This window comes from Meleagris gallopavo, chromosome 13 (assembly GCF_905368555.1).
Source record: "Meleagris gallopavo chromosome 13, MGAL_WU_HG_1.1, whole genome shotgun sequence".
NCBI classification, from domain to species: Eukaryota; Metazoa; Chordata; class Aves; order Galliformes; family Phasianidae; genus Meleagris; species Meleagris gallopavo.
The window spans coordinates 693,452-713,767 of NC_139416.1; the positions used below are offsets into that span (position 1 = coordinate 693,452).

At 48.1% G+C, this 20,316-nt stretch overlaps 1 protein-coding gene across 2 annotated transcripts in view; it reads left to right on the forward strand.

Moving 5' to 3' along the window:
• The first annotated feature begins 48 nt into the window (after positions 1–48).
• Positions 49–20,316, forward strand: part of CFDP1 (chromatin remodeling protein CFDP1) — a 49,214-nt gene continuing 28,946 nt past the window's right edge. The window contains exons 1-5 of one of the 2 annotated variants that reach the window (XM_085234612.1): positions 49–226; positions 311–422; positions 638–848; positions 2,245–2,363; positions 16,569–16,673. In XM_085234612.1, the coding sequence (XP_085090738.1) occupies positions 157–226; positions 311–422; positions 638–848; positions 2,245–2,363; positions 16,569–16,673 (617 nt within the window). In that variant the 5' untranslated portion in view covers positions 49–156. The remainder of the gene's footprint in view (positions 227–310; positions 423–637; positions 849–2,244; positions 2,364–16,568; positions 16,674–20,316) is intronic. The other variant, XM_085234613.1, reaches the window with a different exon arrangement.

Consider the following 20,316-nt stretch of genomic DNA (forward strand, 5'->3'; position numbering starts at 1 on the left):
GGCGGTGAGACGCTCTAGCCGCCACACCGCCTTCTCGTCGTCGCTTCCCCCTCGGCTCACGGCGCGGGCGTCGGCCCTCCTCGCTAGGGGGCGCACCGTGCCGGCAGAGGCGACGCTCTGGCGGCGGTGGCGGCCGCGCGTGCGGGAGGCGGCGGTATGTCGGGCTGCGAGGAGGAGGCGGGGGACGGGTACAGCTCGGCGGAGGACGAGGACTACGTGCCTTCGGGTGAGCGGGGCGGCGCGGGGGGATGCGGCGGGGCCGGGGCCGGGGCCGGCTGGAGGGCGCGGGGCTGAGCGGCTGTGCTTGCAGGTGCGGAGTACAGCGAGGAGGACGAGAGTGAGCTGCTGAGGGAGGAGGAGGAGGAGGCGGCCGGCCCGAGGCCCACCCGCAGCAGGAGCAGCTCCCGGCGGGCCGCCCGCAGGTAGGGAGCCCGCCTGAGGGAGCGGCCCGTTTCCTCGCGCTTCGTGCTTCTAGTCGGGGTTTAAGAGGCCGAGAGCCCCCGGCCTGAGCTGTGCTGCGCCTGAAGCCCTCGGCGGCGGGGAGTCGGGGGAGGGAGCGCTGGGGTAATGCACCACGTCCACCTGTCAGCCCTGTGCCTCACACAGCTCTGCGTGTTTGCTTGCTGTCTGCTTGCAGGAAGAAGAGGAGAGGCCTCGTGCTCGAGGTCGATGAGAAAGAGGAAGGAAAAGCTCAGGAAAACGAAGACGAGGAGGATGACTTAAAGCAGTCAGAAAGAGACCGGGAAGAAGAAGAAAAAAAGAAAGAGGACGCGCTTTGGGCCAGCTTCCTCAGCGACGTGGGGCAGAAGCCCAAAGCAGCGGCCACACAGGCAACTCGTGCTGACAAGGTACCAGGGCTTTGCTAAGGGGATGTGTGGGTGGCAGATGCAGCACTGCTATGGAGGGTCTACATTCATTTGTGCCCCATCTGTTCTGTAAGCCTGGAGCCCCACTATGGGCCAGACAGCTGGCTGCCTTCCCACTGGGGAGGCCTATAGTCTGGCAGGGATAATTCTTAGAGCTGCTTCTCAGCATCCTCTGGTGTCCCATCAACAGCTGGCAGTGTCTCTTCCTGGTCTTGCAGTCACATGTGAGAAGTGAGGCTGGGGCTGAGTTACACTCGTGGACACAACTTTTCCTTAAGGCTTCTTGTGCCCCTGTTGCTGCTCCAGTAATATGGAGTCTGTGTGTATAAGTGTGGAAACAACCATTCCAGCTATTCCTGTCTTGCTGGAATTAGGTTTTTTTCCTCCAACAAATCAACCAAAAGAATCTTTTGTAACAGAAGTCTTGACCCTTGAAGTGGTGACATATGGTTGTAATTCTCCTTGCTTCTCTCTACGACTGGAAAGCTGGAGGTTCAATATAGCTGTGCAATTCTTGCTTGCAGCTTTTAGGAGGAGCATCATTTCATCTGAAGCCTTGTGCTTCTCCCCACCTTAGGTCTTACTGGGCAAATGGCTGAGTGGTTGTAGGTAGATCAGAGAGAAGGAAAGTTGTCTTCTGAGCAAGACAGATTGCTAGAATGTGGTTGTCTTTAGAAGTTCTTCTGTAGTCCAGAGCAACTTATGGGGATACAATTTCTCAGCTTTTCTTGGGAACCTTTGAAGTTGGGGGTGTTTTTGAAGATTTCTGTAGCGTGGGGTTGGTTTTGAGCAAGAAATGAAGTTTTTGCTTTGATTGTGGAATGGGGTCTGAGATTTGTGTGTGCTATTAAAGACTAGTAATTACAGTGTAGTTGTTCCTGCGTAAATAGACATTGTTAACAAATAGCTTAAGAAAACTATTTCCCTCTCAAATTCAGACCTATTGTTGACAAATAATTTAGTGTCTTGCTAGTTCTGTCTGAAGATCAGCCATATTTTACTACTGATTATTGTGTTTTTATATATTCCTGGGCAAAAGTAAATGTATTTCTGTTTAATCCACCCTTACAGCTTTATTGCTTTGGCTGTGCTTGATTTGAGAAAACTGTGACTTCAGGCTTTTGCTTGCGCTCTGAACCACAGCACTGTATCCTTGCTAGTTCCTATACGTATTTACAGTTTCTCTTCTTGTTTTGGCTCTGAACTGTGACTTATAATGAGAAGTTGAGAATGAGATGGGGAGGTTATGTGCTTTGACTAACCAGACTAAATTACAACAATACCTGAAGTTTGTATTGGGTTCTTGGCCATTCAGAAGTGGAATTTGCCTTGAGTGTAGAAATGCATTGTTGTGCTTTCTCATTCATATATTCCACAGGCTGGAGAAGAGAAGAGTGTGAACAAGCTTCAGGGGAAACCAAAAGAATCTGAGAAGCCAAAAGATTCAGGAAAAGTCACAATCACCAAAGTGTTCGACTTTGCTGGTGAGGAAGTCAGGTGAGTTGGCAGTTCAGAGGCTTCTGCTCTGTGCAGAGCACATGCTGTCCTGCTGCTGACAGGCTGATGCATGTGAAGCAGGGTTTCTGTTCTTGTTTGTTCCTTTACACTTTTAATCATGAGCACAGAAAGACCTCAAGGAAAATGAGGCCAGAATTTTTTGCTGAGGGCTGCAGAGCATACTTACGTATACTTTGATCACCTTCAGAATATTCCTGTAAATTCATTTAGGCTTCCCCAGGTTGATGAGGTATGAAATGATGGCACTGCCAGGGCTGAGACAAGGAGAGAAATGAAATCACCACTCAGAGATTAGTCACACGTTTTATTCTTTCTGTGCAGTCCAAATTGTGTGCTGGTGGCAGGATATCTGCTGGCACTTTCCCAAGTGACATTTACAATCCTGTACAGAGATGTGCAGATTGTAAGAGCTGGGCCGATGGTTAATCGCTTCCTATTCTAACAGCTGCAGTGAAGGTGATGGGCTAAGTTAAATCACCCTGTAGGCTGTTTGGCTTGCAGAAGTCCGCTTGGGATGAGCTGCAGAAAGGGCAGTATGTTATAAAGTTGTAAGACCAAAACTGAGGAGGGCTTGGGTGAGCCCCTTTGGAATCTGTGTCTGTTTCCTCTGACAGCAGAGGGCAGCAGTTCCCAGCAATAACACCTGAACTGCCCAACTGCAGGAGGAGGCGGGGAGCTGGGGCTTGCATTGCTCTTGCTTTTCATGCCAGTGCTGCTGCCTGAAAAATGTGGGGAAAGCCATGAGTTCTGGTAGAGGCTTTCCCATTTCCCTACGCAATCTGGACTGTAGGAATACCCTTTGTTCCTGATAAGATGGCAAACAATTGTACCACTGCTTCTCTTCTGAGAGAATCTACCATCCTCTTTTTGCAAGGGAGAGATGAAGCTTTTTATCATGGACAGATAACAACCTCTGGTAGAATTACAGACAAAAATTTATTTTCAGGTTCACAGTCCTCAGCATTCAGCTTGTTGTTTGTCCCCACATCTTCTGAGGTGTGCAGAAAAAGAGTTTGGTTCAAATGCATTGTCCCACCGTGTGAGAGCAGGGGAAGCTTCTAGAGTTGCAGGCTCACACAAAAGCCTCGTTGGATTGTGATGCATCATCAGATGGCAATGGCAGAACTGTGCTCCTGGGGCTCTGGAGTTGCATGAAATCAGAGTGCAGTCTTGTTTGAAGTCTGGACACATCCATCCATGTGGTGTAGATGAGTGCTGTGTCCTAATGTGAGTATAGAAGGGAAGGCATTGATTTACAGGAAAACTAGCCATGTAGGCTTACCTCAGAGCACTTGCAGAAAGGAATTTTGTGTGCACTAGAGCTTTGAAGCTGAACTGAACTTTTGAGCTGCTTAGAGCTTGTAAAATGTCTGCCTTGCAGCTTCTGGTTAACGTGTCTCTGTCAAAAGAAGTCTCAGATAATTGTTGTTTCTATAGAGTGCCAGCATTACTCAGATGTTGGTCTAATTCTGAATTTTGTGGTGGTTGCAGATTACAGATGAACCACTGTAGCTTTTATTTTATTTTGTTTTGTCTTAGTTGGAGGGCCCAGGGAAGCTTTCTATCCTTCCAGAACTGTGTACTTATGTGAACAGAACTTGGTCAGGGCTCCTAAGATGCCGAGTTCGTGCTTCTGGCATCACCATCTTCTCTCTTATTTTTTAATAACTGTAGTAAGGACTTTCCAAGTTAGAGAGAGGAGTGCTTTTCTGCACCGTTGGCTTTTCTGGTGTCTTACTCAATATTGATTATTTCCCCCAGGGATCTGCAAAGGCACAGATGTAAGTTCCTAATAAATGTTGATCAATTAGGCAAAAGCTGGACCTTAGGCTACACTGAGACTGTAAACCTGTAAGCCACTGCTGAAGTACTTATTTACAACAGCCTTTGTAACAACAGGATACAGAGCCAGCAACAGAAAGCTGCGTGAGATCTGGAGGACTGACCGGTCTCTGTTGCTGCTGGAGTTCTAGCACACTGCTTTCTTTGGCTCTTTGACAGCAGAAAAATCCTTCCGTGTTTTTCATCCTTTTGATTTTTATGGCTGACAAATAGCATTCAAAGCTGAAGCTTCTGTGGCGTTTGCTACACCTTGCACCTCAGAGTGTCTGATGTGGGTTGCTGTGTGTAGGATACACAGAGCCATCCCTGCTCCCAGCTGCTGCTGCTTTTAGTTGCAGTAGGTGAGGGCCAGAGGGCTTTTTCTTTTGAATAGCAGGAGGTCGTCTTTGACCCTAATGGCTGCAAACGTTCTGAATACCAAATGCTGACTTCCTTGCCTGGGGAAGCAGCTGGCAAGTCGGTGCTTACAAAAGACAGCACACGGTAGTTGTGTGTGTTTTTGGACTGAAAGAGCTGCAGTGAGAGAGCTGTCTCTGTTACTTTCCTTTCTAAATGACTTGAGGCTGCTTTAGACTGTTGCTCTTCTGAAAGCTTGAGAAGAATTTAGATCAGTATTTAGGCACTGAGAGATTCAGGGCACAAATTTCAGCAGTCTGCTCATTGAAGCCTTTAACAGAAGATCATTTAGCCCTGATCTTACTTTGCAGAACAATTTATTTTCCCCTCTAAGAAGATGTAAAAGATCTCTCTTGCATGATTAGAGTAGTAGAAGTCTCTTGAAAGAAATCTCCAGCCACAGGGTTGCACTAGAATAGCCCAAGACCTACCTTTTTAAGCTGTCAGCTCCTGTATATATTATTGCTGCACTTGATGGTGCTGTTTTAATTAGTCCATGCTTTTAGCAGTTGCTAGTGCTGAACTTTAGATTCAGAGTATTGCAAATTACTGATGACCAAAGAAAGAATTAAATTCAGTGGCTTCTAATTTTACAAAATGTGTGGTTCAGTAATGCCTTGTAAAACAAAAACTGTTTAATTCTGGTTTCCAGGATTCATCTTTGTAACCAATTTTTCTTTTCATCGAACCATCAAATGGCCTGGGTTGAAAAGGATCACAGTGCTCATCCAGTTCCAACCCCCTGCTGTGTGCAGGTCACCAACCAGCAGCCCAGGCTGCCCAGAGCCACATCCAGCCTGGCCTTGAATGCCTGCAGGGATGGGGCATCCACAGCCTCCTTGGGGAACCTGTTCCACTGCATCACTACCCTGAGTGAAATCTAATATCACCCTCTTAATATCTAAACTTTCCCTGTCTCAGTTTAAAACCATTCCCTCTTATGTTAGGTGGATAAGGAGCAGTGGGTGACTGTTACCAGATGTCTGTAACTGGGCAGTGGGAGCAATTTGCAAAGGCATTTCACTATCCAAGTTCCAAATAATTTCTTGCTGCCAGGGGAGATTTAAGTCCCTTTGAAGCCTCTGGTTTATGAACTTTCCTCGTGCTGTAGGACTTGTGATTGCATTAATAAGGAGTTGTATCTCTGGTGCCAGGTTTTATCTGTTAAAAAATGTAATTGCTATATGATGAGGCTGGCAATTTTAAGTACTTTGGCCCTCAGCGTGCTTTATAAATTGCTGCTGTGCTCAGGATATCAAAACATTTCTGCACTCCTTTTGTGAGTCAGCTTTGTGTCTGTCCAGGCTGGCAGCAGAAGGCAGCTCACATGAATGGAGCTGGCCCACCCCAAGGTATCAGCCAGCCGCTAACTTCGAGACAACAAAGTTGGTCTGCTGACCATTAGCAGCAGGAGGTCTTAGTTTGAAACATCTTCTGCATGCCTTTATTTGACTTGCAAGGGTGCAGAATTCAACTGAGAGGAGCAAGGGTGTGCGGCTGAGGTGCTGACTCAGGAGTGGGAGGCCTGTGTTCAAGACACAGCTTTGCCCAGCAGTCATTGCCCAGAAGAACCCCTCACAGAGCAGGCTCCCAGACCTCTGCTCTTTGGTTCTTTCCTCCGCACCCCTCACTGCTGGTAGGTAGCCTGCTCTTTGCAACCAGCCAGCATCTCAGAGGCAGTTGCTGCTGACCGCTGGAGGACTTGCAGCCTAGAATTTGTATTAACCCTTCAGTCTTTTTCTCAAGCATCTTGGCTGTGCTTGCATGCTCAGAACCATTTCTTTTAGTACTCTCAGGTGTCTGGCAGGTGTTCCTGTGCTGTAATTCCTGGCTTCTTGCCACCTCTGGGTCAGAATTGCAAGCTGCACGTGTGGCTGCTGGCTGTGAGCTGGATCTGAATCTGTAGAAACCATTCAGGAAGTGGTTTCAAGATCTTCTCTCCTTGTGACAGTGTGAACTCTCTGCTGCTGTCTAGACACTGAGATAAGAGGGTGCAAACGTCCAAACAGTTCTTTCCTGCTTGCACCCTGTCCTGCTGCTGGATGCTCAAGGCATTGTACTTACTGCTCTGTCCAAACTGCAGCCCACAGGGCCCTGAACCAGAAGCATAGAGAGCTGGGGGGTTGTTTAATGGCCCTTGCATAATGGGTAAATGTTTGTCTTCAGGTACTTCCATATTTGAAAGCTGAGCAGATGGTGGAGATTTTGCAGGGTTTGAATGAAGCTCATCTTTTCAGGTTCATTTTGGTAATCATTATCTGCTTCTTAAGTGCCCCTTTCCAGATTAATTCAGGCTGCTTCTGAAAGTATTCCTGTGTTTGCCTGATTAAAGCTTGCTGTTTGGTGGGGTACAGTGCTCACTGGGACAGCATTAAGGTTGAACTCGCAGCCATGAGAACCTCGTTTACAGTGGGTTTTTCCTGCCCTGAGGGGCAGATGATGACCCAATTCCATGGGTATTATTTGCTTTTATAAATTGCTTTTAAGTGGGTTTTAATAAAGTATTTAGTGCAGAGGTATATACAAAGGAACAGAAGGCTCTGATGTGTGTTTGAACTACTTGAAAGCTTTAGGATGTAGAGGGAGAAAATCCTTTGCTTTCCTATAGAGCTTTCTATCCACGTGTCTCAAAGGATTTTTATGGAGTGATGTTGTTGCCCATTTGGGAATATGAAAGCTGGGGCATGCTGGAGTTGATGCCCCCTGGTTCCCTGGGGATCCTGTGTTGAGACACAGGGGACCTGAGTTTCCCCATGCACTGCTTGTACCAAAACATCTGGGAAGAGCCAGGAAGGACTTGGCATCCAAACTCATTCCTCAATTTGTGCAGCTACGTATGTTTTCAGCTTACTTTAAGGATCCAGGGGAAAAAAAAAAAAGAAAAAAAGATTATTCAGATGGACCTTAAGGACCTGATATTGGCCCGTAAGTTGGATCAATGGATTTTGGTGGTGGAATTCACAACTTCGTGAGCAGTAGAAGTAAAAGTGAGGTGGTGTGGTGGAGGGCAGGTTCTTTTCTGGAGCCTTTTGGAGGCTTGCCTTTGCTGATTGAGCCCTTTTTCAGCTGATAACGCATCTCCCCTTTGTACAAGAATGCTCCTGATGGTGAGAAGTGTGCAGGCAGAAAAAGGTTTCTTTTTTGGCTGTCCTGTGGAATCCTAGGGGTCGTCGTATCCTGGGACAGATCTGGGGGAGTGGAGTGGGGAGGCTTGAGCCCAGAGCATGTGGTGGTGGGTTGGTGGTTGGACTATAGATGATCTTGGTGGTCTTTTCCAGCCTTAATGGCTCTCTGAGATACGGAACTTCCTCTGGGCCCCGAGCGTGGTCAGCTGCTCAGGAGAGTAGTGCTTTGGGCCTGATTGATTCCTTCACGGCAAGAAGTGTTGACCTGTGCACAGCAGAGCTGAAGCTTTGATTCAGTTCTCTGCAGTCATAGAGTGCTGTTTTTTCAGAGATTTCTTTATGCTGTCTTTCTTTTTTTCAGTCTTAGCCTGTGTGCTTGTTGAATAGAGGAACGCTGCCTGTTGGGACAGAAAGAGGACTGCTCTCTGTTTCTCACCTCAGATCTGCTGTCCCCTTCCAGACCTTCACACCCTCGATCCCTGACTCTTTTCAGAGAACAGGTGGGAACAGCTGCAGAAGAAATAATCAGATTTGTGAGAACAGCCTGAGCTTTCCAAAATCCTTGCTCAGCTTCTGATTTCCTTCTCAGTAGCTGCGAGGTCCCCTCTGTCCTCAGGTGACAACTCAGATCAAATGGGAAGCAAAGGGAATGGAAGCCAAGAGTCTGGGAGGTGATCTCCTGTTTTGTTGCTTTGCTTGGAAGATGATTAAGGTAGCTGTCTGAGCAGTAGCTGGAGTGGTGAAGTTAATTTATTTCAAAGGGACGAAGAGTCCAGGGAATTTGCTCCTGCAAGACTCAGGAAAAGGGCTGGCAGAGAGCAATTTTAAAACTGTGTAATTATCCATCTGTGTTCCTGCTCCGTGGTCTCAGCATGGCTCGGCCAGATGTGTTAGGCTAATTAGCTCTGAGAGAACACGTAATGCCATTAACTCTCGCTTTACCTTGTGCTGCTTTTCAGGAAGCTCAGATGATGAATAGAATGAAGTTGGCAGCATGCTCACACTTCTTACTGGGTGTGAATCTTGGTCGTTTGTTTTGTGCTCCTGGGGCTTTGTGCAGTGCTCAGTGAAAGAAGGTTGCTTTTAAAATCAGGAGAAAGATTGGTAGATGGGGTGTACATCTTCCCTTTTGTGATATAGGTAGTGGATTGCTTGCCAGCTCAAGGCTGATGTATGTGTGATGTGTTCCATACGTGCTTATGTATTGCTTATACATGTGAGTGAGAAGGCACCCGGGCATTACCAGAATCTGAGCTCTTCTACTTGGAAAGCTTTTTGAAAAAAAATTAAACACAAAGGAAAATGAACCGACTTAATTGGGGCAGAGGTAGAAACCCCTCCGTGTCTTTTGGTGACATTTTCCAGATGGCTCTGGTGACAGCAGCAAGGAAGCACTAGGAAAAATAAGCATGATAAGTAATGTCAGTAGCCCCTTAAAATGCCATTCCAAAGTCTCCTCGTCTACTTGAGGATTAATAGATCTTCTGGTTTGTAGTGATGATGATGATGATAATATGTGTTTATAGAGGTTTGTCTTTGGTCCTCTTTGGCCAAGGGGTTGTAGAGAAGCGTATTTTAGCCACTTCCAGTCCGCTGCCACTTCCTCCATGAGGTCTGCAAAGTGTGAGTACCTCGCCTCACTTTCCCAGAGCAGGAGGAGGCTGGAGATGTTGCTGTGGGATCTGAAGGCAGAGTCAAACCCCCAGAATTACATGGTATTTCAGTGTGAGTGATGTTCCGAGGCAGCAGCCTAAAAAGGCACCAGCAGCTTTTCTCCACAAAGCACCAAAGTGCTGATCTTGGCATAAGGGTGTGCAGGCAGCAGCCTCCCCGCTCCTGTCCTTATGGGATTGTTTTTCCTAGAGGTCAGAGCTTGCTTGGATATCCATGGTTTATATTGCCTTTTTCCAATTTCAAAAACAGCTATTGATTTTTTTTGGAAGCCAGTAAGTGAAAATAGGCTACCTTTCAAAAAAAAATGCTTCAGCATGAGAATGTTTCTGGAGCACGTTTTGATAACCTTTTCTCTGTGTGCATCAGTCCCCTGATGCTTCACAACTGGGGGAATTCTCCTGTTCTTTAATGCTGGTTGACACAAGGGAGGGCTGGAGGTGGGGTCATTAAGTGTGAGCAGGAGTAAGGCGGTGTGCTGGCTCACTCACGTAGGCATTTGCCACAGAGATCATAGTGACAGATCCAGCCAGGGCTGTAAGTGTGGCTTCTGAAGTAAATCGCAGCCTGCTTAATATGCTTTGAGAAGGGGGAAGGCCTAATGAGCAGCTCCAATCCAGGGTTTTCGTTAATGGATATGCTGATAGGGCTTCTGCTTAGCTGGGGAAGTGGGCAGGCAGAGGAGTTCTGTGTGGAAAGTGTCAGAGAGCAGTATGAAATGTGTTATTTGGTGTTGGGGAACGTGCTGACTTCTGGCTTTCTTCTTTGTTACTGTGCTTTTGAAAATCCCAGTGTCTGAGCACACAGCCAGCTGAAATTTGACTTGTGCTTCTAAAAAGGTTTGATTCTTTTAAGAATGTGTGCTGGTTTTATCTGTGCGTTTTTTTACTGGAAATCAGTGTGATGGGAAGGAAGGCTCGAGATAGGAAGTGTCTCAAAGCATCTCTTAAAAGGATGGCTTGACTTCCAGGTTAACTTGGGTGTTTTATACTACTTCTCTGGAAGAGTGGTCAGGCACTGGAATGGGCTGCCCAGGGAGGTGGTGGAGTCACCGACCCTGGGGGTGTTCAAAGAACATTTGGATTTTGTGTTGAGGGACGTGGTTTAGTGAGTACTATTGGTGGTAGGTGGATGGTTGGACTGGATGATCTTGAAGGTCTTTTCCAACTGTGGTGATTCTGTGATTCTGTATTTGGGCAGCACATCTACTTCAGGGAGCTGGATAACCCCATCTTCTCCCATCTGTGGGTTCCTGTGGTGTGTGTTGTTAGTGTGGAAATTCTTAGTGGGTGAGAAGGTAAGAAACAAATCCCTTACTTCTCCAGTGTGTAATGGAGGAGGCATTATTTCTGGCTCTGAAGCAATTTCCTGGCTTTTAAAAATCTGGGAGCAAAAGGTGCTCTTTGACCTGTTCAGATTGCACAGCTGCTCTTCTGCTGTTGGGCAGTGAGGAGCAGTGGTCCCTCTGTTGGTGCCCTTTGCACAGGGCCTCAGATCCAGTCCCAGTGCCTTGCTTGCTATGTTTCCCTTGCTTCCACACTGCTGTCTCATTCCTGACAGCTCCAGGCTCAGTAGGGGCTTTGATGTCTGCTGAGATGCTGGCAGAGCTGGCTTTGCAGCCCACGGGCCGGGGTTTCCCCTAACGGAAAGCACAGCTCACCAGATGGTTGATTTTCTCTTGTAACACAGAGATTCTGAACCAGAAAGGTTTCTCTATTAGCCTGAAGGGAAGGCAAAGCTGTTCTCTGCCTCACCATCTCATTAACACATTACAAACGGAGTCAAGCTTAGCCTTTTCCCCATGGGGATGCTCCTGCTTTGTGGTCTGTGTTGGCTCCTGCTGTGATCCTGTAGTCTTTGTGTCCAGTGTTTGCAACTGTAAGTGAATTTTGAACCCTGACTCATGGGACGTACCATATTCCTCCCTTGAGCAAGAAAGGAGACCTGCAGCAGGGATGTTGTGCTGCTTTGCAGGAGTTGAAGAGTTGCAGGAATCTGCTTCGCTTTCGGCGTGCTTGCAGCTCGTGGTGCCAAGGTCAGAGGACTGTCACACTGCACACAGAGCAGCAGCATCCGTCCGTTCATCTGGATTGCTCAGCTTAGAGATGTGCTCTGTAATTTGCAGGTAACCCTTTTGGGAGGTGCAAATAAAATGTTGGGAGGCCGTGAGTAGAGACCTAGTGCTTGTGGATGCTTAAAAGTAGGGAGGGTGAAGCAGGGAGCTGAAGACTTGTGCCCTGGCTGTGCTCAAAGAGCCCCATTCACTGTGCTGGACCTTTTGCAGGTCTCAGTGGGAGCTCGGTGGCTGGAGCACTGCTTCCCTTTGGTTTTAGAGAGGTAGCAAGCGGAGGCTCAAACAAAGCCCAAAAGCTTGGTCAGCGTCTGCAGCAGCAGCACTGCCCTTGTGTTTCCTTCACGTCTGTCATCAGGTCCCTGTTACGCAGGAGCTGATGGAAAATCAGTCCTTTCCTTTAAGGATTTCAGTAAGCACATCAGCATTATTTCTGCTAAAGCACCGTTTGCCTCTGCTTACTTTCAGATGAATTGGTTGGAGGCGCAGCATGGGCTCACTGCTGCAGTAGCAATGCACACCTGCTGACAGGAACAGCACTGGGCAGGCAGCTTGGCCATTGCCTGACTGGGGAGAGCTCCCATCAGATTTGTGTCTTGTTAAAAACCAGCCAGCAGCTTCCTTGCAGATAGGCAGCTTGCAAAATTATCAGTTGCTCCAGCCTGGTCTTGTCTTTGTTGCCTCAGGGAGCAGACTCTGTCTCCCAGGGAATAGCTTCTCCCACCTGATTTAAAAGCAAGGTTTAGAGGATGTTGTTTCTTTTTTCTGATAGGAAGAAAGCCAATGTTTTCCTTTAAATTAGAAAATGTGGATGAGCAACGTGGACCTGTTCATTTTAGCTCTGTTTGCTTTCAGCAGATAATCCAGCATACAGTAAATTCTTACTTAGTGTGCAGTTGGATGTGGGCTGGTGTTCTTTGGGGACACTGCTCTCCTGGAAGATGCAGGACACGTGCATGCTTGCATCAGACAGCTGCATCTGACAGGGGAAGGCACCTCAAGCAGGAGTTGCCCCTGAAACTGCATCCAAATGGATTTAAAGAGAGTGTTCTTCCTGGCTCAGAAAGGCTTAGTGGTAGTTAGTTTGTTTGCAATTCTTTGTAGATAAAGTATTGTTGCTCTTCAGGTGATCATTCCAGAAAGCAACTTAATGAGGCTAGACACGAATGGGGAATATTGAAAAAGGATAATTAGCCTCATTTTTCCCCCTTTCTGTCTGTGATTCCCCAGAGCTAATGGTGTTAAGATAATGTGGAAAGTTCTGTAATTGTGTCAGGTCTAAACTGGAACAGGCTTCCCAAGTGAGCACTGAGTGTCCTGAGTGCGAGTGGTGAAGGGCTGGCGTTTTCCAGACCTACTCATTAAGGAGGTCAGGAAGATGGCACATTTATGCTGCTGCAACTGGGAGATCTTAGCAGTTCTCTCAGCTCCCAGCCCCACGTACTCAAATAGCAGCAGGTGCTCTCTCACCTGATGCTCGCCGAGTGCTTTGGTTAGAAGAATGCAGTTGAGACACTTGGGGTTAAACTGGAGGGATTTTGGCCCTTGTGTTGTGGTCACCCAGCAGACTGTCATCAAGATAGTCACCTGTAAATATTAGATGACACCATCTCTAGATGGCATGCTCAGCCATCTAGTTTTTAGCTTTATTTGATTTTAACTACTTGGAAGGAGACTTTTCTGCTCTAGTTGCACAGTACCTTGTCTAGTAGAAGTCTCTGTGCTACCAGACTCCAGCAGAGTCAAAAAAATTAATAATTCCCTGTTTTGAAAGTTTTATTATGCAATTTAACAGCGTAGCAGAGTAATGAAATCTTTATGGTGATGTGATGAGAGCGAGTGGTTGTGTGTGGATTCCAGGGTCTGCCAGTGGGCAAGATGCTAGCTACTTGTTCTGCTGCTGACAATACATTTACTTTCATGTTTATTCCTGGATTGCAATGTGTGAATTACTATTCCAGTAAAGGTTCAGGCAAATAGTTATTTATCAAGTATTTACAAGTGATAGATCTTGTAATTTTCCTTACTAATGGCTGTGATTTCTTCCAGCTGCATTAACGGCTCTCGCTTCTACCCACCAAGAGCAAGGAATGTTTTGGTTTCTACATGGGGAGTTATTGTCTACATTATTATGGCAGACCAGAGGATTTATTTTTTTCCATCCCTGGCCTGAGATCTGAGGAAGGATGAAATGTGCAAAGCCTGAGTTAATACATTGTAAAGCCCTTTAATATTCCTGCTTTTGTCATTCCTATGGTGTGGTACAGGAGTGGTGCTGGCACTAGCCCAGCAGCTTGGAGCTGCTCTTGTTTTGTTTTATGAGGCAATCAGGGGGTCTTGTGATGGCATTGCCTACAAAGGTCAGTTTTAATTACATTCTTGACACATTCCTCTGTCCCCAGCTGGGCAGTCCTGCTAGAACAGGTTGCCCACAGCTCTGCAGCTCCATTGCTGTGATGAACAATTTCAAAAACACACTCTGGGCAGCTGCCAACAGGCCAGAGTGGGGGGAAAATGCAAACAAAATGCTTTATTCCGTGCCCAGCCATTGCTGCTGGTACCCTGAGGTGGTGGAGGAAGCAAGTATCAAAGCATGAGCCATCCCTTCAGCTCCAGGTAGCAAAGTCATTTCTTTGCCACTGTTGTCACTGGGCCAGAGCCCTCCTGCATACGATGCTGAGATGGTTCAGGAGGTACAGACGTACAAGCTTTCCCTCTCCAACCCTTGTTTGGTTTTTATTTAATTGGCTACTTTCCTGCTCTGGGAGCTATGACACTTGTGCTGGTCCAACAGACACCGTGCCAGGCTGCAGGCTGGCAAACTCCTGGAGGTGTTTCTCATACTCAGCTTTGTGCTCTGCTTCAGCCATAGGAGGGAAATCGGTCAGCTTATGGTTGGAGCAGCAGGAGGCATCGCAATATTAAGACCAGGAGCCCTGTGCTCAGAATCCTGCTGTGCTGCAGGCTTTACAGAGCTGCTTTCCATTACGCAGACCTCAATTTAATTGCTGTTTAATTGCAGATTTCTCTTGGGTTTGTGGAAGTTGAGCATGCAGCCCTCTAAGGAGCTAGGCTGTCACCTTCTAGAGCAACATGGGGTGTTGTGTGTTTTGTTATGTCGTCTGCTTTTCCCAGCCAGCACTATTCAAGGCCCAGAAGCCTGGATATTAGGAACAGCTTATTCTCTGAAAGAGCAGTGATGCATGGCACAGCTGCCCAGGCAGTGGGGGAGTCACCGTCCCTGGGGGTGTCCCAGGGCCATGGGGATGGGGCACTGAGGGATGTGGGCAGTGGGCAGGGTGGGGGTGGGCTGGGTTGGTCAAGATGATCTTTTCCAAGCTTAACGATTTTGTGACCCACGATGATTGAAGGACCCCGTGCCCTGGGTCTGCCTGATGTTCCTCATGGTGTCTTGAGGAGCAGCCAGGCTGTCCCATGATGATTCTCATGTACAAATAGGCTGTGGGATTGTACTCATCTTGGCCTTGGAGGGGGGTTCTGGAGAATTCCAGACACAGTTGATTCTGCTGAAGGAAATTCACATGCATGGGGTAACCTTTGGAGTGTGATCACTGCGTGGTGCAACTATTAGAGGGCTGTGGGTAGGTGGTGTGTTTGGGATGTCTGAAGTTGCAGTGATGCTGTAGCAAGGCTTTCCTTTCTTCCTGAACTGCTTTTCCCATCCACTCATTTCCAGCCTGATCATCAAACGCTTCCGAGTGCTCGCAACTTGGGATTTGCCTCTATCCACATGACTGCCACCCGTTTGAAAGGGGGGGAAATGGGGTTAACGTGTTCTGCACTGGCAGCACAGGGCTGAGCAGGAGGTGTTTAGCACAAGAATTGATTATTTCTGAACTTGCCTTTCCCACTGTACTTGCTAGAAGGACAGATTCCCTTCCATGCCGGACACTGCCAGCAGTGCATGCGTGCACAGTGGTTCTGTACAAGGGGGATTTGAGGGCACTGGTGCCTCTGGGCTTAACAAGTAACTGCACTGTGCTTCCCTCACTGCCAGGCTTCGGAGCAGCAGTCCAGCTGGCTCTGCACCTGCGTGGGTTTCTCCAGGTCCGGCAGGAATCCCCAGCCAGCTCTACGAGGGAGGCACTGAATGCTGCTCTCGTGCTGCTGCCCCAGCTGCGAGCTCCGGTGCCTGGCTCGCTCTGCAGGGGTTGGCTTGCAGCGTAGAGGATGAGTTTTAGCAGGGCAGATCCTGCAACCGAGGAGGCTTTCGACTAAGGGTACGATGCTGGCCGAACTGCAAGTCTGCTGCCTCCTTCGGGTCTGTGCTCTCTGCAGACAGAGCCCGGGGCCAGGGAAAGGCTTACGGATTTCCTTTTGAAGGGAGCAAAATTGTTAGCTTGGCAACCTCATTAAGAGCTGCTGAAAGCGTGAAAAGCATGTTGCTGGAGGCAGGTCATTGCAAATGAGGGGATAAAGTGGATGGGGTTTATAGCAATTAATTATTGAGTGGTTTTCCAGAGATTCTTTCTGATGTTTGTAATTCATTCACTACAGTAGATGCCGTATTGATTTATAACTTTTTTGACGTTCGATATATTATGCCCTCAGGGCCCCAAATAAAAATTAACTGAAAAATGAGAGTGCATCCCAGCCACCCTGCCTCCCTGGAGCTGTGTGCCCCACACCAGGCTCCCTGCTCAGCCTGGGCTGCGGATGTGGCCAGGCCTGTGCAGTGGGTGGCACTGCAGCTGCCCAGCAGCCAAGGCCACCAGGAGCCCAATTAGACTGGAGTGCCCCTTGGTGACCCGAGCTCTGCTCAGTGGCTTTGAGAGGCCTGTTTGAATGAATAAGCATTCCTGTTCATTTGGAAGAAATCCCCCTCCTCCCCCAGCTCTAATTAGCTAGTCCTTTCCTTTTTTCTGCTGTGAATACAGAGAGTAATTGCAGTGAAATCTCACCAAGATGCAAATTCTTTGGTGCGCAGCTGATAGAGATGGTCTTTGTGCAGTGTTGTGCCCAGCAGCCCAGCTCTAGTACTGGTTTCTGTGTTTCGTTGCTGGATCTTTGTTTTTATTGTCTTTTTACCCTCTGGTTTGTCTCTTTTCTCTCTGACAGAGTGACTAAAGAAGTGGACTCAAACTCAAAAGAAGCAAAATCTTTTCTGAAGCAGCAAGAGAAGTGGCAGTCATCAGCTCCAGGTTCCCTCCCAACTGTCTCTGGGTGAGTCTGTTGTTTCCCTACCTTGCACGGACTGCTGTCGAGAGAGATGGTGCTCTTGCTGTAGCAGGCTTTGCCCTGTGACATATAAGCTGATGGGTGTATGTTTTCTGCAAGATTTTGGTGGGAGCAAAACCAGGCTGGGAAGATGTGATGCTCTGTGGGGAGGAAAGCGGGGGAGCAAGCTGTAGTCCTGGTGACTCAGTGCACAGGAGAACAGTTGAATTTCTCAATTCTCGTAAATCATTCATCCTGGTAAGGAAATATTGTTTTGATCATCCTGAGCAACATGATGGAACTGGAGGTAAGTCAGGAACATGCCTGAAACTGCCTGCAGTTCCTTTGGAAGGTGCTTCCTTCAACCATAAGAAACTGTGATGGGCTGGGCTATGACTTATAAATTTTAGGGAGAGCAATCTTATGAGACATGTTTCAGCCTCTCTGATGTCCTCTATATCATTTCAGTGTGGATTTGACACTTCTTGTTCAAGCTCTAGCACATAATTCAGAGATTATCATAATGCTGTCGAACACATGAGGGGGTCAGGTCCTCTAGACATCTGACACGACTATGAGGTTTTCAATCAGCTTGGGAGATAACTCATTTCTGGGGAACATGGGAAATGCTTCTCTTCCAACAGTGATTGTTACTGTTGGTGATTTGCATTTATATTTGGAAGGCATTAGCTGGGTACAATTTGGCCACGCAGAAACAGGACTTATCAAACAAATACATTCTCCTTCCCATCTGCTGCAGAGCAATTCTCCAGCATGAGTTAAGGCTGCCTTTTCCTGAGATAGGATGGGATTCAGTGGCTGCAGCTGGGTTGTCACACGTGTTTCCAGCTAAGTGCTGCATAGCTCGTGGTTAGATCAGGGTAGTGAGAGCACAGTGTGCAGCATGTGTGATTTAACAGCTGCTGTTCCCTGAGATGAATGAACAAGTAAATGAGCATAGTTGCTGTTGTTTATGCCACACAACAGTTTGTCCCCGCAGGGTTCACCAGTTTTAACGTCAGTGTTTTGTGGGGAATTTTGTGCTGGAAAACCTTTGGGTTGGCATTCTTGCTTCATCTTGGCTGACCGCAGAGGTGGTTCAGATGGCAGCTAATTGTCCTGCAGATTGCTGGTCCTCCTGTCTCTCCCAACCCATCTCTCACCCCCAGCAAAATCCCTACTGCTCGAGTGCAGGCTGGCTCTGTAGCTCACTAGGAGAGTCGTTATGAGGCTAAATTAGATCATCATTCAGCTTGCCAGCATGTGATTTTGCAGTGACTGCTGCTTGCCCTGAATGTGAGGTGTCATGGCTTACCCAGGGCTTGTGCACCTTGCCTTCCTTCAAAGCAGCAGCTGTGCCTTCCCTTTCACAGCCTGCTGCAGAGTCCCCTGCACGTGACACAGAGAGACAGCTTTGCTGTTTTGCTGAGTGTGGGAAACTAACCAGCACTCTTGTTATTATCCAAGCCCTGAGTTTGTTGCTCTGGAGCACAGAGCCACAAGAGCTCTGGTGACATGCTGGGGCATTGCTGGGGGAAAGATGGAGCCCAGTGTGGCCTGATGGCTCTTTGCTGGTGCCCTTTGGCTACTTTGGTTAAGTTTTGGGTGTGTTTCTCACTTGCACATTGAAATAGGCATCTAGTTGGGGTCAGTATTGCTAGAAGGCACTGAAATGCATGTGATTTGGGATCCTGGATGTGCCTCTGGACACCCATTGTTCAGCGAGCCATTGTCAGCCTCCAGGAGCTTTATATCTGCTATAATTAAATAACAAAAGTAAATAAGTCTGCGTGCAGGGTGTATGAGCAGCTCAGAGTGGCCTTTCCGTTTGGCTTTTCTTTCTTTACCTTGCAAGCAGCCTGCATTATTTCTGAACCAGCCAGCCTACCCAGTATTTATTTAATTTCCTTTCTCTAAAGAGATAGAAGTAATCCAGGAAAGCAGCAGTCACAAAAGCAAACATCCGGTCCTGCGTCTCTGCACTGAAAACCCTTGCAGCTTACTGGTCCAGGGGAAGGGATGTTTGGGGCTGAAAGAGCATTTCCTGAATGCGTTTAATGTCCATACCGGATGTGCTATAAAAAGCTGATAAGGGACCCGGGGGTGCTTGGAGGGGAGTAAGTTAAACACTTGGCTGTAATTAAAGCCAGGAGTACAAAACAGCCCACCCGGTTCTCTCAGCAGGCTGTGCTAGGAAGGTCAGCAGCCTTTGGTTCCCAGGGCTGTGGTGGTTTCTCAGCCTCTCGATGATTCTTGATGATCCACATCGTGTCCTCCCATGGCATCCTGCTCCTGGGACATCGTGTGCACAGCTGGCAGCGGTCTGTCAGCAGCTGGTATCACTTTGGTAGAGTATCCTGGGGCTACTGCTTTGTTCCAGTGGTGTTTCTGTAGTACTGTTAGGTTGCGCAAACCTGCTAGTGATGCTGTCAGAGGTGTCTGCTAGAAGCGATGAGGGTTGCCCTTTGGATGCCTTGTCCTTGGAGACACCCAAAGTCTGGCCCGACAGGACTCTAAGCTGTGTCTAAGCTGATGGAGCTGTGTCCTCCACAGGGTGTCATGGCAGGGGAGTTGGACCAGGTGGCCTTGTAGGGTCCCTCCCAATGCGAACGGTTCTGTTCTGTGATAGAGAGGCTCAGGTCCTTCTGTGCAGTCCTTGCTGCTTGTCAGAGCACGGTGGTATTGCAGAGTGGTGTTTCTGCAGCAGTTATGAAAATGTGCAAGATGAAAGAAAAAATGTAGCTGGTGGATTTTGAGGTCCCCCTCAAGGCAGCTGTTTCTATGCAGCCTGAACAGGAGCCATGGCAAAAAAGGGAGGTTTCACACTTGCTTTGTTCTTGCGTTCGCTTATTAACCAAAACCATTTGTAATTAAACGTGGACGTGCTCACTCAGCCCAGCTGTTGCTTTTCTGTGTGATCCTGCCTGCAATTACAGCAGTGGCTGCGTGACCTCCCAGGCCTTTCCTTACCTTGCAGGCTGGCAGAAATGCAGGGTGAAATCCACCTTTGAAGTGAGCGGGGTCGGTAGGCATGGTGTGCACTGATCCCAGGCTGAGGTTGGCCCACGAAGGTTTGGACCTTAGTGCAGGATCTGGCAGGAGGAAGGGCTATAGAGAGCTCAGCCTCAGAGGCAAATGCCTGCTGTGAGCACAGAGAGCACAATAACCTCCAGCCTGTTCACCATGAGTGCTTCTCTCTGCTAGTCTGCAGTAGAGCAACTCCTGTAGGCTGACCACTAAATGATGTAAGTCGTTGCTCTGCAGCATGCTACTGGTGGAGTAGAGGGGCTTCAGCAGGAAGGCATCTGTGCGTAGCTTCTCTCCCACCTTCAGTGTTCAGAGGAGAAATGGTGGCAGTTGAGGTGGGAGGATATGGAGGGCGAGCTCCTTACACTGTCCTTGGAGGACCTTGAGTGTGTTTGCAGCATCCTGACTTCCTAATGCCATTTGGAAGCTGAACTTCCCCCTGCGCCTGGTTGCTTCCAGGGGCTGCTTTGTATCCAAAGCTTTTCTTGCAAAAGATGCTCTTTCTTGCACGACCTGGCTGGAGCTAATTGGATCCCTTTGCTATTATGACTAACACACGTTCCTTGGGATTGTGAGTGGATGCTGATGAGACAGACACCTCGGGTCTGTGAGCCTCCGCTGA